Genomic DNA, 21081 nt, shown 5'->3' on the forward strand with positions numbered 1-21081 from the left:
CAATTTTTTTCCACTATGTTTGAAGACAAAGTGTTTAATTTGCTTCAAAATAACAAGAGAATGAGATAATAGAATAAAATTATTTGATTTTTTAAAGGCTAACAATGCATGAGTAGATTGTATTCCATTAAGTATTAACATGCTCATAGGAAACAGATCTGGTACTCAGATACATGAATAAGATTCACAGAATAAGATTTATTTTGTTTATGATATTACACTGGAAAAGATTTTGTCTACCTGAAAGAAAATATTCTTACCCTTTGTAGGCATTTCAGCTGGTGGCATTTCAGCTGATGGCGGTATTTCAATTGCTGGTGTTTCAAAACATTGAAAAAGAATGATGTTATTATTGTATTTTCTGTTACTTATGTTAATTACATTATTTGAAACGTAGTGAAAAATCATATTCTGAGAAATGTATGGTAATACAGATCTCTAAATGCTCCATACACCTTGGTTTGGAGCACACATATACCTATCAAAAGTCACAGCATGATGATTATTGTGCTATTGTCTCTTATGTATGTGTTTATATCAACTACTAGAAGCAACAAATCCAAGAGAAGAGCCACCATGGAGACAAATCCCTACATCGCTGAAAAACCACAAGGAAGTTCTTCAGGGCAGAGATGTTCAAACATGATCGGGGCAGAGATGCTCAGACATGATCCTGAATACAATTATAAATTCTTGCTGTACTTGTCATTCTATATAAATGTAGCAAACGTGATATATTTGGTTTGCTAAGAGACCTTGATGACCAGCCTAAACAGATAACTGAATCCATTTCTGAACTCCAAAATGTCTTAGCACTCATCACATCCAAACCAAAATGTCTGTAGCCCATTTAAAATTAAATATTTGGACCATGAAATCTGGCTTGCTGGGAAAAGTAGGTGATTATAAAAGATTAAATCCACATTTTGTTATGTGCACGTAAAATGTTGAATCAATGCATAAAGTTTCATTCTGATGAAGGTGAACCCAGGAAGTTAAATTGTTTTGCCAACCTCCTAGCTTATGTTGTCTGATTTAATTAATAATCTAACAACCTTTGCTTCCAAAGATTTTCCAAAACACTGCTGGACTGTCAGCACAGCTAGTTTTACATTTAGAGACAAACCTACATTGCTCTACATCTTTAAAGTAAAACTCGACACAATTATTTGGATGCTTCCAGATCTTTGCCTCCAGAGATGCCTTCCAATCTCAACCATTCTGTGATTCTGGGACAATAATGCTACCTTCTGTCTGAAATCACAGTGTAAAAGACAATCTTGGCAAGAAAGAGAAGGAAATAATTTACATTTGGAAAATAATCCTCTAGCTGCATTGCTTCATTTGACTGAGAAAAAGTGGAATATAATAACCTAGATATTTTTTTTCAGCCAAAAATTATTAGCTGACCAAGTGTTGTGTTCCACTGATCATGTGTATTATGCACATCATGGTTGGGTTTTGCTATGAAATGACTGCATTTTAAACTCACCTACATGTTAAACAAGCATTGTATTTACTGGTACAAATCTGTTATTTCTAAGAAGTGAGAATGAGGTGCAATGAACATGATATTCCTAGTCACTATTTTGTAGCATGGTCAACTAACACCTGTTGAACTGTTGAACAGTTCTTTGAAGTACCTACATACTTACAAAACAAAGTTAAATTATTTATATAATAGACCAGCTACAGAATTTCAAATTGCTATGATAAAAATTACCTCAGTAAGCGGAACAGCAAATAGCATCTATTTTACAAGAAAACTTCAATCACAGGTTTGCATTTGCAGCCTCTTCAGAAAACAGCAAGCATAGCAAGGCACAGAAAGTGCAACTAAATAAAATGATGCTTCTAACACTCCATTTAGCTATTCAATATATCCTTTCAACACTGCAAATGGAGCACTATCATAGCAAAATTCTGCCAACCTGAGCTGCATTTCTACAGCACTGTAAGACCCAATTGAGTCCCACCCCTGAGCAAGCAGCTGACAGTCCCTGCACTGACACTGGCACTTTGCTGACTCCATAGCATTCCAGCTCTAGACTGGCCAAAGCGAGTCCTAAAAAAAGTAACTGTCTTCCATCTGTTTAAGGTCCTTGAACTGACTCAGCATTGAAACAGGTGAATAACAATGCCAGAACAAAGAGGAGAGCTGAATGGTCAAAAAGGAATGGTGGCCATTGATTGTAATACTTTTTATCTACTGCTAAGACTATTTCAATTAAAGAATGAAAATAAATTGCTTTTTCTTTTTTTCAATCACAATGTAAAAAGATAGATAAGTAAAATCTGAATGGCTGGCTATATTTGACAGTTCTGCGGTATTTTCTGTGCAAGATACAGTCATCATTACGAGTATCTGAGTAAGTCAGTAAAAATGGGCACGACAGCAAATTTATAGAAAGGATAGCAAAACCTTCTCTCATATCCAGTCTTGTAGAGGAAGTGGGTATATAGGTGCTAACTGTAGATTTTTGATATTGCAACATACTATAAGAAATTATTAGCATGACTTCTATGAAAATATATGCACTAGATGCCCTTACTGCCAAATGTGCACATTTTACTATTTCAGGACACTTCCAGTTTAGTACATTCAAGCTATGCTATTTGTTTTGCTTTTCACGTATTCATCATCTCAAAACAGGACAATATAGAGACAAAAGGTCCAAAATTGTTCATTTACAATTCATGAATAGTCAATTTACAGAAGCACTGCTTCATACTCACAAATAGTACACACATGAGCCTGCCAAAGGGAAATAAGCTAAGGGTATTCCTTGTGTTGAGAAGGGATTCCCCGAGGAATATATTTTCAAAGAGATGGCACTAATTTGTGCAAAGCACAGTATTAACAATGTGATTACTGAACAATTATCAATACAGGACAGGCAATCTTGTAAAATGTCTACACTAGAAAGAGTTAATAATGGAAAACAGTCTTTTCAAAACAATTCTGAGGAATCTGAACACTAGTCTGCAATTCTTTCTGGCAAGAGTTAGTCTTTCTTTCTGTTGGTATGCAAATGTACTTCCTTTGGCATTTGTAAAAACACAAAACACCCAGCTGAAGTTCACTGTTTGTAAAAGCCATCTACTAGCACACAAGAATACTCAAAACATCAAACAAAATTATAAATGTAGCACTTACTTTTTGGCTTTTTACAAATATAGCCTTTGTAGGAAGAGCAATAGTTATTATTCCAGTACCCAGAGTTAGCATACATTTCGACACAGTGCTCATTTTGTTGAGGGGAAGGTTCTCCTACATTCCAGTTGACAAAATTCACTGCAGTGTTGTCTAGCCACAGCCATTCTCCTAAATGGGAAACATTGAATATGGAAAGAAACAAGATAGTATTTATTTCCATCTTTGCCACCTGTTCTGCATTTGTTGCCTTCCTAAGAAATCTTGTGGCCACTCTTGGAGACAGGCCACTAGACTATTTAGGTTTTTGGCCTGACACATCATAGTTGCCCTTGATTTATTATGCTAGTGATAAAGCATCAATTTTGGTGAAATTGCAGACCAATCTGGCTAATAAAGTTACAAAGTTATAAAGTTCCCATAATTTATTGCACTGGTGTAGCAACATTTTTTTATTCAGTTTATAGAAATGCCTGAAATAAACACATAATTTATCTTCACCAAAATGTGCTTTATTTCAGTAATATGTAGGGAGATTTTATATAACTCTTTTCAAAGCTCCCACTAAAGTCCTTTTAAGTCTAATTTTTCCCATTTGGTTTTCAGTTTTTGCTCCTTCCCACTGACTTTGCACACACAATTTTCATTTCTGAAGATCTGCTTTAAAAATCCTGTGATCATTGTTGTTCAAGTATGCTGGGACTTTCTGTTTCATCCTTCCTGTTCCTTTTTTTTTCCTTTACTATCTTTTAATAACATTATTTATTTAAAACAAATGTGCTCCACGTGACTTTTAAGTTGTACTCAGATAAGCAAATGGTTAGCTTCAGCATGAAAGTTGTTTTATTCTTATAAGTCTTCATTTTTTACTCGTTTTAGTTTTAAATACCTGCCTTTTTTCCACTGTATGATATTTTGATACAATCATTAAATTTAGATACAGTCACTATATACCATGTAGCTATACAATGGCATATACCTGCTCTCATGTTTATGTAGCTGCTCTCATGTTTATGTAGCTGCTCTCATGTTTATGATTGCTGTAGGAACTGCATTGTTTTACACCTACTCTAGAACTACTTTCCAAAACTATTTTATGTATCAATCAACCACATTAGTAAATCTCAGCTTTTCTTGATGTGTTATAACTTATAAATTATTATTCAAATTCTTTTATCCTCTGGTGACAACTTTCCGGTTTCCTGGCTAAGATTCAGGTAATATAATTGAATATTTTTCTTCCCCTTAAGTGGTGTATTGAAGTATTTGAGCAGGCAATGGTAGGAAAAAAAATTCCAAAACTCAGACAAGCAAACAGGCAGTACTATGAACTGGGGGTTGGACCCGATGATCTCTTGAGGTCCCTTCCAAACCCTTACAATTCTGTGATTCTGTGAACCATTCTGGAGTCCTGTCTCAGCCATTGTTAAACTGGAGTCTTAGCCTGAGTAGCACAAAACTGAAGTAGCCTTTAGGTCTATCAATTAGACAGAAGTAACTGTATAACTGAGTGTTATTTTTATCAATAAATAAACAGTAAGAAGCAAATTTATTTTTATAAGGAGTAATTTCATTAAAGTAGCCTACTGTCTGCTGTCTCTTTCCTCCATTTTCTGACAGTTAGGCAGAAAATAGAAAAAGTTACGCTACAAAATTCTGAAGACAAAAACAATTCCAGCTTCAAAGCAAAGTTCTGAGGGCCAGCCATAACTAAAGACGGGAGATTAGTCATTCAGGATGGTGATTCCAAAGATAGGAGGTAATGTTAGAAACATTATTCTCTCTCTAAAACTGGAGTGACAAATGCATCAGCCTAGAGTCTCTCCATTTGAGAACCATTTGACTTTAGTTTAACTTCCAACATGGTCCTCTTTATGCTCTGCTATACGTGCCTGTGAACTTTACTTTGTTGTGAAGTACTTTTCTTGCTTCAAGACGAGCTTTCTGAGCATGGTCTTTCTGTTATACGTTATTGGTTACTACTTGGTTACAATTGACTGGTTTCGTTTCATGACCCGACAACATTTTCTAATTTCCCATGATATTTATTAAAGAAGTGTAACATGAAATTTTAAACATCCACATCAAACAGCTTGCAACAATTATTCACCAAACAAAAAGAGGTCAAAAGAAAAGAAATTACCATCCACATTTCTGTACATTCCTGTCCAAAAAGTTGATGTTTTCCCTTCAAGTGGTTCAATGGTGTATGTCAGAAAGCTGGCTTCAGCTGAGTCTTCAACTGATACCAAAGAAGAACCTGCAACACCCAAAGAGAAAAATCTCTTAGAGATGTAAGTTTCGTATTGGAATGCATTATTGTTATCCTGTGAGATGTCAGTCTTATTTTTACTACTGATTATCTGTGCCAAATTCCAAGCTTGTACTGTCACTTAGGTATTTCTTATCATTTTCATAACATTGCACTAGCACTGTTCACTGTTTTCTCATTCACTGGGAAACAGCAATGCAGCTAACAACTTAAGGAACAACACAACAGGCGAATATGTTATCCAGTATAAACTTCTACTGATGTTTTACTATAAATATAAGTCTCTAAACAAAATTACAACTTTTTAGTAAACAGTAGCTATACCTTTAGTCTGCGTGCAATATAACTTTACATATTGATGATTACATATTTTCTGTGCCTATGTATAGATCACATATAGCAAGCACACTTGCTGGCTTTCTGAAGCATAAATCATTAGTGTAACTCTTCAAACAGGTCATGTTTATTTTCCTACATTCTTATTATACCCATCAAAAAAAAAGAAAGATCATTTTGATCATCTGTTGTCCAGATAGTGTAATACCTTGTTAGTCATCCACATGCAACACTATGCATTCTGCTATAATGATTCATTCTGTCTGATGCTCTAGCAGACAAGAGGTCACAGCATGGAGCCTGCAGTGTGCCAGCAGAGAGAATGAGCTACACAACTTTGTATGGAGTGGCATACTGGGTAAAGAGCATCTTCACTTATCTTGTGTGAGACTGAAATCCAGTCAATAGGTATATAGCAACAGCTGTGTTTGACAATCCACTGTTTTGATTGGGCTGTTGAATTTTCAAAGGTGTTTTTCTTCAGGTAAAGAAGGCACAGTTACAGAGAGTGAAAATGTAGAAGTAATTTGGATCACAGCTGATCTAGTGATAAATTCTACTATGGTTCAGAATTCTACTATGCACGAGATATAACTGGAAAATGCCCAACTGCAAACAAAACCCAGAGTGCAAGTAGGGACAGCAGAATACAGGAGAACATGGAATGTTCCTCTTTTTTTCACTACAGTCTTCATGTTTTTTTAGTGGTTCCTCTTTTGCTGAATGATTCAGATGTTTGTTTACTGTTATGTTTGTTGGAAAAAGATCCTCTGCACATCCACAAAGGAGTACAGAGAGACAAGGAGGAGGGACCCCAATTAGTACGCTTCTTTGGCTACTCCAGGCTCATCAAAGGAGCCATCAGCCCATCAAAGGTCATTCCCCACAAGCCCAGAGGGGCAAAGAGGCACAATGGAAAGGGAAGAACCCAAATTATGGACTCGGGAAAAGGACATCCTGTTCTGGTCCTTCCTAGCACTGTCGCAGGACAGCATCAGTCCAAGTGTCCAGGCACGAAACTCACCAAGACATGTTGACGGCAAGTTGAACATGAGCCAGCAGTGTTTTCTGGCAGCCAAAAGGGCCAGGGTACCCTGAGGTGCATTGAGCACAGAGTAGCTAGCTGGGGCAGGGAGGGGATTGTCGTGCTCTGCTCTGCCCTGGCGTGGCCTCACCTCAGGCACTACATGCAGTTTTGGGCACCACAATATAAGAGTGACATAAAACTGTTAGAGAGTGTCCAAAGGAGGGCTACATCTTCATCCAAATGTTATGCAAATCTTGATGTGGAGAATATAATAAGATTTAAAGAACCCATACCAAAACTTAGCCTTCTCTCAGAAATACTAAAGTTTCTCAAACTATAACTGGCAATGTACTAATTCCTGAGAACCCAAGAAAGAACTTGACTACCAGCAGAAAGAGTGAGATTCTTCTTATCCAACTCCAGTGTCTGTACTTTGACAGGCATTTCACTGGTAGGTTTATTGCCAGCAGAGACATACACAACCCATTCAGTGGAGTTTTGTATACAATTCATCTGACCAAATGTCAAAATATACTTCAGGTGAAGAATAATATGTAGTTAGTTCCACTGACTGAAGTAACGAGGTCTCTGCATACTTTACTAGGAGGCTAAACACCTAAGTCACTTAGCCACCAGTGCTACAGACATCAATACTATTGACATATGAAGTCTGGCATAATGAACCTTACATCACTTTTCCAGGGAAGGAAGTTGCAAGAATGAAACAACAGCCCTAGCTGACTAATACATTATCCAGCCTAGACAGCTGTAACTTTTTCATTCCAGTGGCATAAAACTGCAATAATCAAGGGACAAATCAGATTGGAAATGCAAATGTAAAAAATGTCGTTAAAACAAGTTTTAGTGATTGCTACACATGAGCTTGACTACCTCCTAGCAGGGTAAAAGGACCTAGTTTCCATTTTAGTGATCTTCACTGCAGGCCACGCATTTCTTATAATGCCCGGTGCCATATCACAGAATCACAGAATCACAGAATTTTCTAGGTTGGAAGAGACCTCAAGGTCATCGAGTCCAACCTCCAACCTAACGCTAACAGCCCTCCACTAAACCATATCCCTAAGCTCTACGTCTAAGCGTCTTTTGAAGACTTCCAGGGATGGTGACTTCACCACCTCCCTGGGCAGCCTGTTCCAGTGCCTCACAACCCTTTCAGTGAAGAAGTTCTTCCTAACATCTAACCTAAAACTCCCCTGGCTCAACTTAAACCCATTCCCCCTCGTCCTGTCACCAGGCACGTGGGAGAACAGACCAACCCCCACCTCGCTACAGCCTCCCTTGAGGTACCTAAAAAGAGCGATAAGGTCACCCCTGAGCCTCCTCTTCTCCAGGCTGAACAAGCCCAGCTCCCTCAGCCGCTCCTCGTAGGACTTGTTCTCCAGGCCCCTCACCAGCTTCGTCGCCCTTCTCTGCATCCGCTCAAGCACCTCGATGTCCTTCTTGTAGCGAGGGGCCCAAAACTGAACACAGTACTCGAGGTGCGGCCTCACCAGAGCTGAGTACAGGGGGACGATCACCTCCCTAGCCCTGCTGGTCACGCTGTTCAGATACAAGCCAGGATGCTGTTGGCCTTCTTGGCCACCTGACCACACTGCTGGCTCATATTCAGCCGACTATCCACCATCACTCCCAGGTCCTTCTCTGCCTGGCAGCTTTCCAACCATTCCTCTCCCAGCCTGTAGCTCTGCTTGGGGTTATTGCGCCCCAGGTGCAGGACCCGGCACTTGGCCTTGTTAAACTTCATGCAGTTGACCTCAGCCCATTGGTGCAGCCTATCCAGATCCTCCTGCAGAGCTTTCCTACCCTCAAGCAGATCGACACACGCACCTAACTTGGTGTCATCTGCGAACTTACTGAGGGTGCACTCGATGCCCTCGTCCAGATCATCGATGAAGATATTAAAGAGGACCGGCCCCAGCACCGAGCCCTGGGGGACGCCACTAGTGACTGGCCTCCAACTGGACTTGGCTCCATTCACCACGACTCTTTGGGCCCGGCTATCCAGCCAGTTTCTAACCCAACGAAGCGTGAGCCAGTCCAAGCCAAGAGCAGCCAGTTTCCCGAGGAGAATGCTGTGGGAGACGGTGTCAAAAGCCTTGCTGAAGTCAAGGTAGACCACATCCACAGCCTTTCCCTCATCCACCCAGCGCGTCACTCTGTCATAGAAGGAGATCAGGTTCGTCAGGCATGACCTGCCTTTCATAAAGCCATGCTGACTGGGCCTGATCGCCTGCTTCCCCTGCAAGTGCTGCATGATGACTCTCAGGAGGATCTGCTCCATGAGCTTTCCTGGCACTGAGGTCAAACTGACAGTCCTGTAGTTTCCCGGGTCTGCCCTCCGGCCCTTCTTGTAGATGGGCGTCACGTTTGCTAGCCGCCAGTCGATTGGGACCTCCCCCGATAGCCAGGACTGTTGATAAATGATGGACAGTGGCTTGGCCAGTTCCTCTGCCAGTTCCCTCAGTACCCTTGGGTGGATCCCATCCGGCCCCATCGACTTGTGCACATCTAAGTGCCGTAGCAGGTCACCAACCAGTTCTTCATGGATAATGAGGGCCACATCCTGCTCCCCATCCCCTTCCACCAGCTCAGGGTACTGAGTATCCAGAGAACATCCGGTATTGCCGCTAAAGACTGAGGCAAAGAAGGCATTGAGCACCTCCACCTTTTCCTCATCTCTTGTAACTAAGTTTCCCCCCGCATCCAGTAAAGGATGGAGATTCTCCTTAGTCCTCCTTTTTGTGTTGATGTATTTATAGAAACGTTTTTTGTTATCTTTAACGGCAGTAGCCAGATTGAGCTCCAGATGAGCTTTGGCCTTCCTAATTTTATCCCTGCACAGCCTCGCTACTTCTTTAAAGTCCTCCTTAGTGGCCTGCCCACTTTTCCAAAGCTTATAAACCCTCTTTTTCCTCCTAAGATCAAGCCACAATTCTCTGTTGAGCCAGGCCGGTCTTCTTCCCCGCCAGCTCGTCTTTGGGCACGTGGGTACAGACCGTACATGTACATGAAAGACGGTGTGTGCCAGAGGTAGACAGTAGCTCCATTTCCTCAAAATTAAGGCAATAATTGCATTGAACTATGCTGTGGGCTAACACTTGGACCACCCTCAAAGTCACAAAATGCACACCCCATGTTCAGCTTCCCACAGGAGGAAAAGCATGTCGGAAAGATGTGATTTTGATTGAAGATACTTACCCAAACGAAGACATTCTAAAGATGCCTGGGCCCAGTTTCTTGTAGATGAAGATTCAATGTAGTAGCAATGGCCTCGAAAAGGGATCCATGACTGGTGTCCTTCTGATTCAGGGCACTTTCCTGGAAGTTGAGGGGGCTCAGTGGGAGCTTGAACTGTCAAAACGACAGATGGAAGTAAGGAAGAAAGAAAGGCAGGAAAAAAGGAGTAGGGGGGAGAAGAGAGAGAGGGGGGGTAATATTTCTATTATCTTTTGACACATTCTTAAGTTGAGCTCTACTCTTTACCCACAATCACAGCTGACTTTTTGCTGAATTAGGAGCCATATGATCAAATGACTAATTATACAGGTTGGGACCTACCATCATGGAATGCAGAATGCATTATCATATGAGAGCAATGTGAGTTTCAGATCAAAAACAGAAGAGGAGGCCTGAAGGGGTGTCCTTGAAAATTTCAGTACTACCTATAATTTGTTATTCAGTTATAAAGGGAAAACCTGGAAAGCTGCTATGAGTAAACACTGTTGTAAGTTTATGTCTTGGTCATTCAGCCGTTCCTCCCTCAACACCATACCATTGTGACCACATTCATTACATTTGGATTTTTGAAGACTGCTGTTTTTACATGTTTACACAATATTGGAATAAAATTGAACTATATAACTAATAATGTAAAATGATGGCTATTAACAGGAAATCTAGCTTTGTTAGTAAGTGTTGGCCTTCATTTTAAAGCAGCCCCATTCAAACCAATTAAATTTTAATCACTTCATCTATTTAGTTCTTGAAATGAAACACGGCATCTAAATATATATTAGCACCACCCAGCACAATGAACTCTAAACAGTTCATCATTGTAATTACGATGGTTCAATTCAAGTTCTTACCATCATTCTTTTTGCAAACAGAGAAGTAACTTTCATTGCAGAATCCTGTCTTCCAGGCTCCAGAAATGTCTAGATAGACACAGCCTATTTTCTGCTTTGGCTCCCCTTCAGCCCATTTAGTATACTTCATTCTCCAGTTATCAATCCATTCATAACGTCCATTAGTCTAAAAAAAAAAACAAAAAACAACAGGAATGATTAAACCCTAAGCATTAACCATTTCTTTGTTAGTCAAATGTCTATGTAGATGCTTGTGCCAGAAGTTTTCATTTAGAAATCGATAACAAATACAAATTGCTTAGACTTTTAAATTTATGTTGTGACAAGCAGCTGCTCATTGAGAAATACTGCAGAGCAACAAATGCTTTTCAGTAAAATGAAATGCAGAGGAAGTGACATTGAATTAATTTTGAACTTAACAAAACTGTTAATTTGGTTGCAATCATTTCATATAAATATTTTTAGGAGTGAAATTCTGATTAGTAATTTTTGTTTTCCCCCACTTTGCAAGAAATGTAAAATTTTTAATTTAAAGGACATTTAAAAACTGAATTATCTCCCACCTAAGCTTGTGAATTTAATGGAATCATTAAGTTGATTAGGTTTGGGGAATGTTTTATTTATTTAAAAAGGAGTGTATTATGTTCACTAATTTGTATTTCTTACATGTGTGCAGCCAAATGGAGGGAATGCATGACTAGAACCTGTGCCAAGCAGAAAAGGTGCTGCATTTTAATATCCAGAAAGTATTAATGTATCAAAGAACTAGGACAGGGCAGACAAGTAAAATAAAATGAATTAAAACAATTAACTATTTCTGAAAAATAAATGTTGTTATTTAGAATAAGTGATTCTCGCTGTACATCTTAAAATTTGTGGATTTTATCTCAAAAAGCAAATGTTGCACTATAAAGAAATATTTCCAAATTCCAGCCTAAAATGTATTGTTTGGAAGTTCACAGGGTTTAATGTCATAAAACAAGCGTGAAAAATATGTCTACTCTATACAATTTAATCGGAGTAATGGAAGAGGAGACCTCAACCTGTAAATCTGACAATACATAAAAATATTTAGGACCAAGACTAACTAACAAGCTAAAGTAAAACAAGATAATAAGATTTTGCATTTTCTAAGTTGCCCATAAGAGGAGCAGCATCACGTTCAGCCAGTTTGATGTTCTTACCACATTACTGTTAAGTCCAATCCACATGGGCACCCCATACTTTAATATCTTTAGCCACAGGAACGAATGACTGTAGGGGTCTAAGATACTTGAAAGATCAAACTGATCACGTCTGCAGTTATTTCGTGCATCCTCCCATTTCATTTTGGTATGGATGAACAAATAACTACTGTTACCATAACGGAAAATGCTTGATGGATCTGTATTTGTAGAAAGGAGAAGTTCAGCATCTGCAAAATAAAGGAGAGATATTTGTTCTAAAGGTGATTATGATTTGGCTGCAGTTGCAAATAGGATAAAGCAACCTGCCTCTTTTCTTGATTTCATATTCCCTGACCAGCATGGGTTGGATGTGCTATTCTTTAAGCCAGCATCAGTAATAAAAATCAAATACAGAACTGTTGAAAGGAAAGGAGCTAATTAAAGCAACCTGTGACATGGACTAAAGGAGCATTCTGTATAACACAGTATTACTGAAATGGATTAGCATAGGCCATGATTTCTTTAATACTTTTTTCTTCAATAAAAGTGTTTTGCAGAGACTGGCTGTTTTGGACAGATTTTTCATTTTTTGCCAGAGAAAAGGAAAACTCCATAACAGACCAGCCCTTACAAATCAATCTGATATTTAAATCCAGGTTTTCACTGGTTTTAATTTAATTTCTAGAGGTAAATTAGAGTAAATCAAATTCAACATGGATGAGCAACATTCACACTCCAGATTGTTCATGCTATTGTGTACAATTCATTCTTTTCCAGAAAAAGAATGGCTTCTGAAAGCCAACATGTTCAGAAAATGGCAGACAAAATCATGCAACATATGTCATTTTAAGGGTCATACTAAACACAAAGAGGAAGCTACAGATTCCAGCTCAGGAAGTTAATAATATGGCAGTTACTGGGAAGAGTCTGCTGAGACTGGACCTTTGGTCTGACAAATGTGACCCTTATGTTCCTGCCTGAAAAACAATTTGTGGATGTATTTTTATTGAGTGAAATGATGTTGAAACACAGCACTTAACAACCAAGCAAAAGCCTGAAAACTCATGAGCTTTGATTATATTTTAAAAGAAAAAACAAGTAAGTACCTGCATTAATTTGGCATATATATCCTCTGTTGTTATCACAGCTCTCATCAGCCCACTTCCCTGCTTCCTTAACAGGATTGTTTCTCATGACAACACAATCAGCCTTGGGACAAAAAGATACAAAATCAGTTACAAATAACTAGAAAATGCAAATAAGAAACTTTTGTCCCCCTTTTACATCTTCAGACAAAAATAATACTGTAGTTTTACTCTCCAATCCTTGTAATATTGAATAGTATATGTTTTTAATGGCATGGAGTTTCTGTTCCTCTTGTACTTCTCAAATTTGTTACTGTTGCTCTATTGCTCTATCTTGCACAACACTGGGGTGAATAGGCAAACCAAAGAAATTCTGGCATCCTCCCATCTCCGGGCATACAACATGGAGAGAAGAAAAGCCACAAACAAGGAGAAATGAATTGAATTTTTGAAGAAAAGAGTGCTTACCTTTGCCCCAGGGAAAAAAAAAAAAAAAAAAAAAAAAAAAAAAAAAAAAAAGCAATGATTTCTGATATATCAGTCCTTTATTTAAACCTATTGTTATAAGTTGTAATAGCACACAAACAGCAAAATTACAACTGCTCGTACTCAAAGTCAGCCACTTATCTGTGCATACCACCCTTAGAGTGTGCTGTACATTTCAGCTTCTCTTACATGGAACTAGACGGCTAGAATTTACGCTAGCACATTTTGAATGAAGAGTGACTAATGCAGAAGGGTTTTTGTTTACAAATGGTTTTGTGCAATGGAACATTCATGCTTATTTTATTCTATTTTCTTAGTGATTTTTGCTGCCCAGGAGGAGATGCACAGAGAAAAACTTGACTTGCAAGTAAAATACATTAAGGCTTAAATCTTTCCAACTGAACAGTTCCATAGAACTTTGTATTAACTGTGACAACTTCTTATTTTGTTGAGGTCAGGTAAAAATAAATTTAAAATTTATAAAATAGGGGCTTTACAAGTTTTCACAGATTACTTCATAGAAACCCTGCTAGTTTTCACCAAAAAATAAAAAATAAAAATATATTGCTCCTTCCAAAAGTATCATTTTAAAGTTGCTTTTCTATTTTTATTGTCCCAAATTTTCCTCCTCCATTAGGGATAATAAGCTCAGAGGTGATGCTTCCAAAAAAATGAAAAGGACTTTGTACATAAAACTAAGACTTCTATGGTAAGAGTTCCATTCAAGAGAAATGTATAGCTAGTGTTGTAACATGCTGTAGTTCCATAGCACAGCTGTAAGTTATAAATATGTAAGATTAAAGAGAAGGACTCTATGACCTATCAGGTCAGTTTGCATGACAAATAGCAGAAGTGTTTTGCTCTTTTTTTTTTTCCCCCCCCTCCTTAAAGCCTGAATGGCTAGCTTTTTACAGAAACATATCCTTCCTGCAAATGTGAATGACAAATTTTGCTTGAATGTACAGTAGGGAAGGTTTTCCTGTAAATGATTCTTGCAATCTGCATGTCAACTGAGAAACCTTCAAAGTTCAGGCACAACTATGGTCAAGGGACTAGGAGAATGCGCTCATTCAGTGCATTTTGGGGGCAATGCCACAAGGCAGGAATCCCACCATCTTGTTTCAAAAGTGTATTAATTAGAAAAGGCAGGACAAACAGAGGTGTTATGCAGCCTTCATGGACACAGAGAATTGAAATCTGAAAGTAATCTTTGTATGAGCACTCTACAGATCCCATCAAGAGCTAATACAGTTCAGAGCCCTTCACTCTATTTGGATTTGTGCGTGACATGTATAAGAAGGATTGTAATTAACTATTTTATCAATGAGATATGTGGCACCATGTAAAACACTTTAAATAACAATTTAAAAATACCAGGTTTCTGGGAGGAAAAAAATTAACAAAGAAAAACAACAGTGAGGACAGTGCTGTTATTAAAGTCTTTAGATATGTAAGTAAACATAGCAATCAAGAAACCAATAAGTCACAGAATCACAGAATCACAGAATCACAGAATTTTCTAGGTTGGAAGAGACCTCAAGATCATCAAGTCCAACCTCTGACCTAATGCTAACAGTCCCCACTAAACCATTTCCCTAAGCTCTACATCTAAACGTCGTTTGAAGACTTCCAGGGATGGTGACTTCACCACCTCCCTGGGCAGCCTGTTCCAGTGCCTCACAACCCTTTCAGTGAAGAAGTTCTTCCTAACATCTAACCTAAAACTCCCCTGGCTCAACTTAAGCCCATTCCCCCTCGTCCTGTCACCAGGCACGTGGGAGAACAGACCAACCCCCACCTCGCTACAGCCTCCCTTGAGGTACCCATAGAGAGCGATAAGGTCACCCCTGAGCCTCCTTTTCTCCAGGCTGAACAAGCCCAGCTCCCTCAGCCGCTCCTCATAGGACTTGTTCTCCAGGCCCCTCACCAGCTTCGTCGCCCTACGACGAAGTCGAGCAGTAAAATCTCAAATCCCAGCAAATAAATCTAAAAACAAATTTCAGCAGTTGTTTTGTGATTGCTATTTACCTGGCCATCATATGAGTAGAAACCCATATGTCCTGATGGAAAGCCTTTAGCCCAGTTTGTAAAGTAAACTCCTGTTCCATCTGTCCAGAGGAACCTCAGTTCATGATTTATATCATTTAATCCAATCCATGTGTCAGTAGCAAAATCTTTCATATGAAAGGTGAGGAAAGCTAGAGTTTTAAAAAAGAGAGAGAGAGAAAGAAAAAAAAAATACTTTTAATGAATGGTAAACGAACTCAGGTGTAAGGCTGAGAGATTAAGTATTTTTCTGAAATACAGAACAATTTATTGTTGACTACACAAACACGTAAAATGAAAAGGAATTGACTTTTTAGTTTAATAAACAGGGAATCACATATAAAGCTGTTGCTTTGTGCTAGACACTTCAGCTATTTATCTAACCTCGTACAGGGATGAATCCCCAAAGCATGACGGGAATGCTTTTTAAAATGTCTCAATGCTTTTTTAAATCCCAGTCCTACAACTGATACAGAAATATAAAGCCATGTAGATTCCACACATTTCTGATAATTTCACCAGTGTGGTTATGCCACTGTGGCATCATACAGACAACACAACTGAGCACCAAAAACTTGTGCATCTGCAGCTGTAACAGCAAATGTGTTTCCCCTTACAATGGAATACCTGGGCAACAGCTGACACTGCCATAACAGGGAGCAGAATGCACAAGATAGATGCTTTAAAATGAGTTTCAACAGAACTGTTTATCACAAGTGAATCGATTACCACAGCTTTGCACAGTCCATGAAGGTGCTTGTGCATCTTAGTGTGGCTAGCTCAAAAACAGAGCAGGCCAGGTCAGCTGGCATTTATCAACCCACTAAACCACAGCATATCAAACACTGTGCTAAATAAATATATCACGGCTTTTGCCAATTGCTAGTCAACATTAAGAGCTCACTCGTCTTTACATTACTGTCTGCTCTATCAACCATTCACCTGGCCTTAGTCTTTTAAAATGAATGCAACTTACTTACCTTTCCAGGAATAAGACCTATAGATTTCTTTGCCAAATGTTAATATTGTCAGTCTGCCAGAAATTGTAACAGGAATTGAAGCCTTTATATCTTGCCAGTAATAACAATAGTATTGTGCTAACAGCTTTATTGGTCATTTCTCTTTTATCTAGAATTCAATCCCTGTGCATGAACCACCTGAGAAAGCTTTTATGCAGGTTATGTCAAATAAGGATTTAAATATGTTTGAAAAGTGAAAATCTGATTCTTCATGTCTTCACATGTGGAAAATGTCAGTAGTGCTAAAGTCATGTTAGTAATCTAAATTTAATCTTGTTAATTGCTGAGACTACAACAATGATTTATTTTACAGTAGTTGATTTTTCAGTATGCTCTTTTAAGTTCACAAACAGTTTGTGGTGTGCAGCATCTGTTTCTCGTCACTGCAGTATAAAAGTAAAAAACAGTATTGCTAAAAAGAAGGTGTTATTACCATCTATCAAAATCTTTCCCAATTTTTAATTTGAATGTTTGCCATGTTTACTGAAACGTGGGGTAGTTTCCCTCTGCTCATCTCCCCCAGTCACCGATGTGGCTCTTCCGATCACTCAAATCAGCTTCTATAGTGAAAAGAAGAACATCTGTGCTGTGAGTTGTGGGTAGGTGTATGAGCAGTCAAACCTCTGCCCCAAACTGCCCAGACACAGTAAATTCTAATCCCAAAGGTTTTCTTCTTGAGGTAATATGGAAAGACATGCAGCGAGTTAATGCCACCTAGTGAAACTACATCACTTGGAAAGGATCATGCTGGGTCTAGCTGGCAGACAAAGCATTACTTTGGCTGCCAAGATAATATACATGCATATCTAAGCCAACATCAGAATTCTGTAGATTCATGTGTAGATTTCACTGTAAATTTCTAAATATTTTATATTTTGGAACCCAAATCAGATGTGCAGACATCATTCAAATGCTGCCCATATTTATACAAATACAACAGGCATCCTGTAAAGATTAAATGCCATTTCATCTAGTTGCTACAGAACTAATTAAAGTACCTTGCACTTGTTCATTAGAGATAGTGGCCAGGTTTCCTCCTAAATTCATACAAGCTGTTCGTGCAGCATGCCAAGTGACACGTTCATCTTCTGTAGATCCAAATATTTTGTAACACTAAAACATGAACAAATTCTCCATATATTATCTTTACTCCAACACCTCTTACAGATTGAAAATCACTGCTTCAAGCAAAGATGGATGGAGAAAAGGCAGTAAAATAACAGATTTATCTAGAAAAAAAACACATTCAACTTAAAGCAAGCTTTTTGTGCTGGTCCATTTTCTACATAAAAAATTAATATTTCAAGAAAATGTTTTGCTAAACAAGACATATAATAGATTTGATCTGAAATTGCTAAATAAAAACAAGCAAAACTGACTTTTTATAGACGGTCAACTAATATTGGTAAATTCTGCATGACTGATATTAGTCTGCCTGTTTCTTGTTGTTCCTTTTTAATTTAACTCTACAAAACATATCACAGTGTTAAAGTCAAGAAAGACAAAATACATTCAGTACTGAAAGAACATTATGACTTGGTTAAAATAGAAGATCAAAGTGTCAATATTTCAAGAACTCTCCAATTTCTTTAGGAAAACCATATCAAAATGTTTGAAGAGATGGCTAGAGAATGATTTTCATAAATTACAGTTAAATATGCTTATATACCACTTCTAATGAAGTGTTAAAAAGCAAAGTAGTGGATGGGCAAATAAAGCAAAATGCGTAGGCAACAACCAGCTCTCTGGAACAAACAATATTTTATTCTAATAAGAAACAGTAGTATTAAATCATTCCTTTGCTTTCTAGCTATTGTTCTGCCAAACATCCAACATGCTCTTTATTTGTTATGGTACCTTGTTTTGAAAGGAAAGCCAAGTTGGACGACATCCTCTTGGAGTTGAAAATGTTGTTGGAGGAACTGTTGAGTTTATGGAGCTGTTGTGCCTTTCACATATGTAGGGATTTGGATAACCACAGTTTATATCATTCCAAAATCCTGAATGTAAGATAAATGGAGAAGTGTATGACACCACAGTCAGCATTGTTTAAATCAAAAACAATTTCATTCATTCTAAAAAAAGTTGAGAGACAAGATGAAATCCTCAAAGTCTCACAGTTTATTTTCATTCTGTAACAGCATCTAGGATAAATACACCACTTCATACACACTATAATTATGGTGTTGAAAGCAGTGTAGAAATAGGTACTAGAGATATCAATTTTGTAGTGGCATATTAGGCCAATTTTAATAAAAAATATAAAACTGCTGTATAATAACCACAGACCTCTATTAGAGCTTCCTCATGTTAGATTTCAGGTAAACACAGGAACACAAGTCTTATGATAGTATAATAGTATGGTCTTCCACTACAGCATTTCATGAAAGAACAAGAAAAAAAAAAAAAAAAAAAAAAAAGAATGGGTACCTTTCACCTCTCAGAAGAAAAAAGTTATGACACAAACACACAAACAATGAAATTGAGGAACAATGACACAGAACTCACCTAAATTCTTATACATGACTACACAGTTTTCATCATTATTTGCAAAGTTAGGTTCATGTGGTGCCCATGCCAAATAATTCACTGGGGTGCCATCCATCCAGCTTAAGAAAAACAATTCAACAAAACACTTTAACATATAAGTAGGTTTGCTTCTATGTTAGAAAAAGTTATTCTGCAATGTTTAATAAAGCTGCTCACACTTTAAGGTGCACTGTTTGACCAATTTGCCTCCCTGCTAATTGCACTAAACTTACTCTCTGTATAAAGACATAGCATATGTGTTGAAGCTGTGCTTACTCTGGATTTATACAACACACTGACAATTTGCAGCCGATGGAATAACCAGAATCACCATTTAGGCCAATATGAAAGCCAGACACTATTTCAGCATGAGGGAGCCCAGGTGCTCACCATTTCTCTCCAAGTCATACATTCATTTTGCCTATTACAGAGATCAGAGATATTAGTCATAACACTAGCCAAATGTTTGATCATTCCCCCATGTAGAGGAAAAATTGTGAGGTCATGACAAACCACCTACAAGGCAATTCCTGTGACAATTTTCCCTCCCCACAAGGTAAAATAGAAATACTGAAAAAGTTGTACATCAATGTAGATTAAACTGTCAAAAAAAAAATTATAGCCAGGCAATCAAATATTAATGTAAAGATACATTCCTGTTGGACTGCAACTGAGAGAGATGCCCAGAGAACCCTTTATAACTTTAGGCACACACACCAGCTACATCACTTAAGGACTCATCTTATGGTGACTATAAAAGGATTTGATCGTTCCTTAAAGAAAAAAATTCACTGGTATCAACACAGAATTTTTTTTTTTTTAAATTCCTTATATTAGCTATATTTTACTGGAGTATGGGCAAGGCAGTCAACAGATCAGGGCAAAATTCAAAACAAGCTTTTTTCATTCTATAAAAAATATAAAATAATATTATTAGTAGGGTGAGTATACCTAACAACAGAAGTGGGATTCAAAATAAAACCAATTAAATATAATGATGCACTGTGATATTTCATACATTTTTACAACCTTCATAAGCAAACCCATCAAGCATGAAATACCAATCCTAGGGAATTCAGAGTAAAACACAAGAACATTCTCATTCACTTTGATAGGCCACAATTTCATACAAGCATTTCATCTTTTTTTCTCTGCTCAGTAGATTTCTTCTTTCTTGATTTCAAAGCACAAAGCAAGCTTGATGGTTCTCATTGACCTACCTTGTCTTTTGATCAACACTCAGTTGTAAACCAATGAAATATGCATCCTCTTTGCCGTTTTTCAAGATCTAGAATATAACGATTAAAATTGTATACACTTCCTCTTTTTATCACAGAAATCCGTTATGTTAATAATGAGTAATAAACTATTTATTAACAGGGGTTATGAGTTGCTATATTCTCTAGCTACAGTGCTAAAGTTAAAGCAGCTCACAGCTGACAGTCCTCAGACAACGTCAACATTGGCCAAAAAGTTTTGTTACTATATCATCATTTCTTACTTGAAAGTCAGTGAAATCATCAAATCTTGCACAACCTCTGTGGCAGATGTCATCTGACAAATACCTTGCAAGACATGAACCCTCCTACAATCAATTAATATAGGCTCTTGTGTCATCTCACTGGCACTTTTCAGCCAGTTCAATAAAAGATTTAAATAGTTCAAATCTGACTTTTAAGGATATTGATGATTTAAACAAGTTGGTCTCAAGACAGCAAACCAACAACTAACACCCAGTCACCTAGGAAACATCATTTAAAAACTCTTTGCCCATAATCTGTGACTCAGATTCTTCCCTCATAATTATATTCCATAGGAAGAGGCAAAGGGGGAAACCTGAGGACCAAAAAGAGGC

General features: G+C 37.9%; 1 protein-coding gene across 1 annotated transcript in view; it reads right to left on the reverse strand.

Moving 5' to 3' along the window:
• The window catches only part of LOC116485492 (macrophage mannose receptor 1-like), a 61423-nt gene that overhangs the window by 312 nt on the left and 40030 nt on the right, over window positions 1-21081 (reverse strand). Inside the window, exons 18-29 of the mRNA XM_032180890.1 lie at window positions 20447-20514; window positions 19206-19306; window positions 18555-18697; window positions 17696-17810; window positions 15661-15830; window positions 13168-13270; window positions 12080-12309; window positions 10896-11061; window positions 10009-10161; window positions 5298-5414; window positions 3158-3325; window positions 261-314 (exon numbers count right to left, since the gene is read on the reverse strand). Of these exons, the coding sequence (XP_032036781.1) occupies window positions 261-314; window positions 3158-3325; window positions 5298-5414; window positions 10009-10161; window positions 10896-11061; window positions 12080-12309; window positions 13168-13270; window positions 15661-15830; window positions 17696-17810; window positions 18555-18697; window positions 19206-19306; window positions 20447-20514 (1588 nt within the window). The remainder of the gene's footprint in view (window positions 1-260; window positions 315-3157; window positions 3326-5297; window positions 5415-10008; window positions 10162-10895; window positions 11062-12079; window positions 12310-13167; window positions 13271-15660; window positions 15831-17695; window positions 17811-18554; window positions 18698-19205; window positions 19307-20446; window positions 20515-21081) is intronic.

The sequence above is a fragment of the Aythya fuligula genome, chromosome 2 (assembly GCF_009819795.1).
Source record: "Aythya fuligula isolate bAytFul2 chromosome 2, bAytFul2.pri, whole genome shotgun sequence".
NCBI lineage: Eukaryota > Metazoa > Chordata > Aves > Anseriformes > Anatidae > Aythya > Aythya fuligula.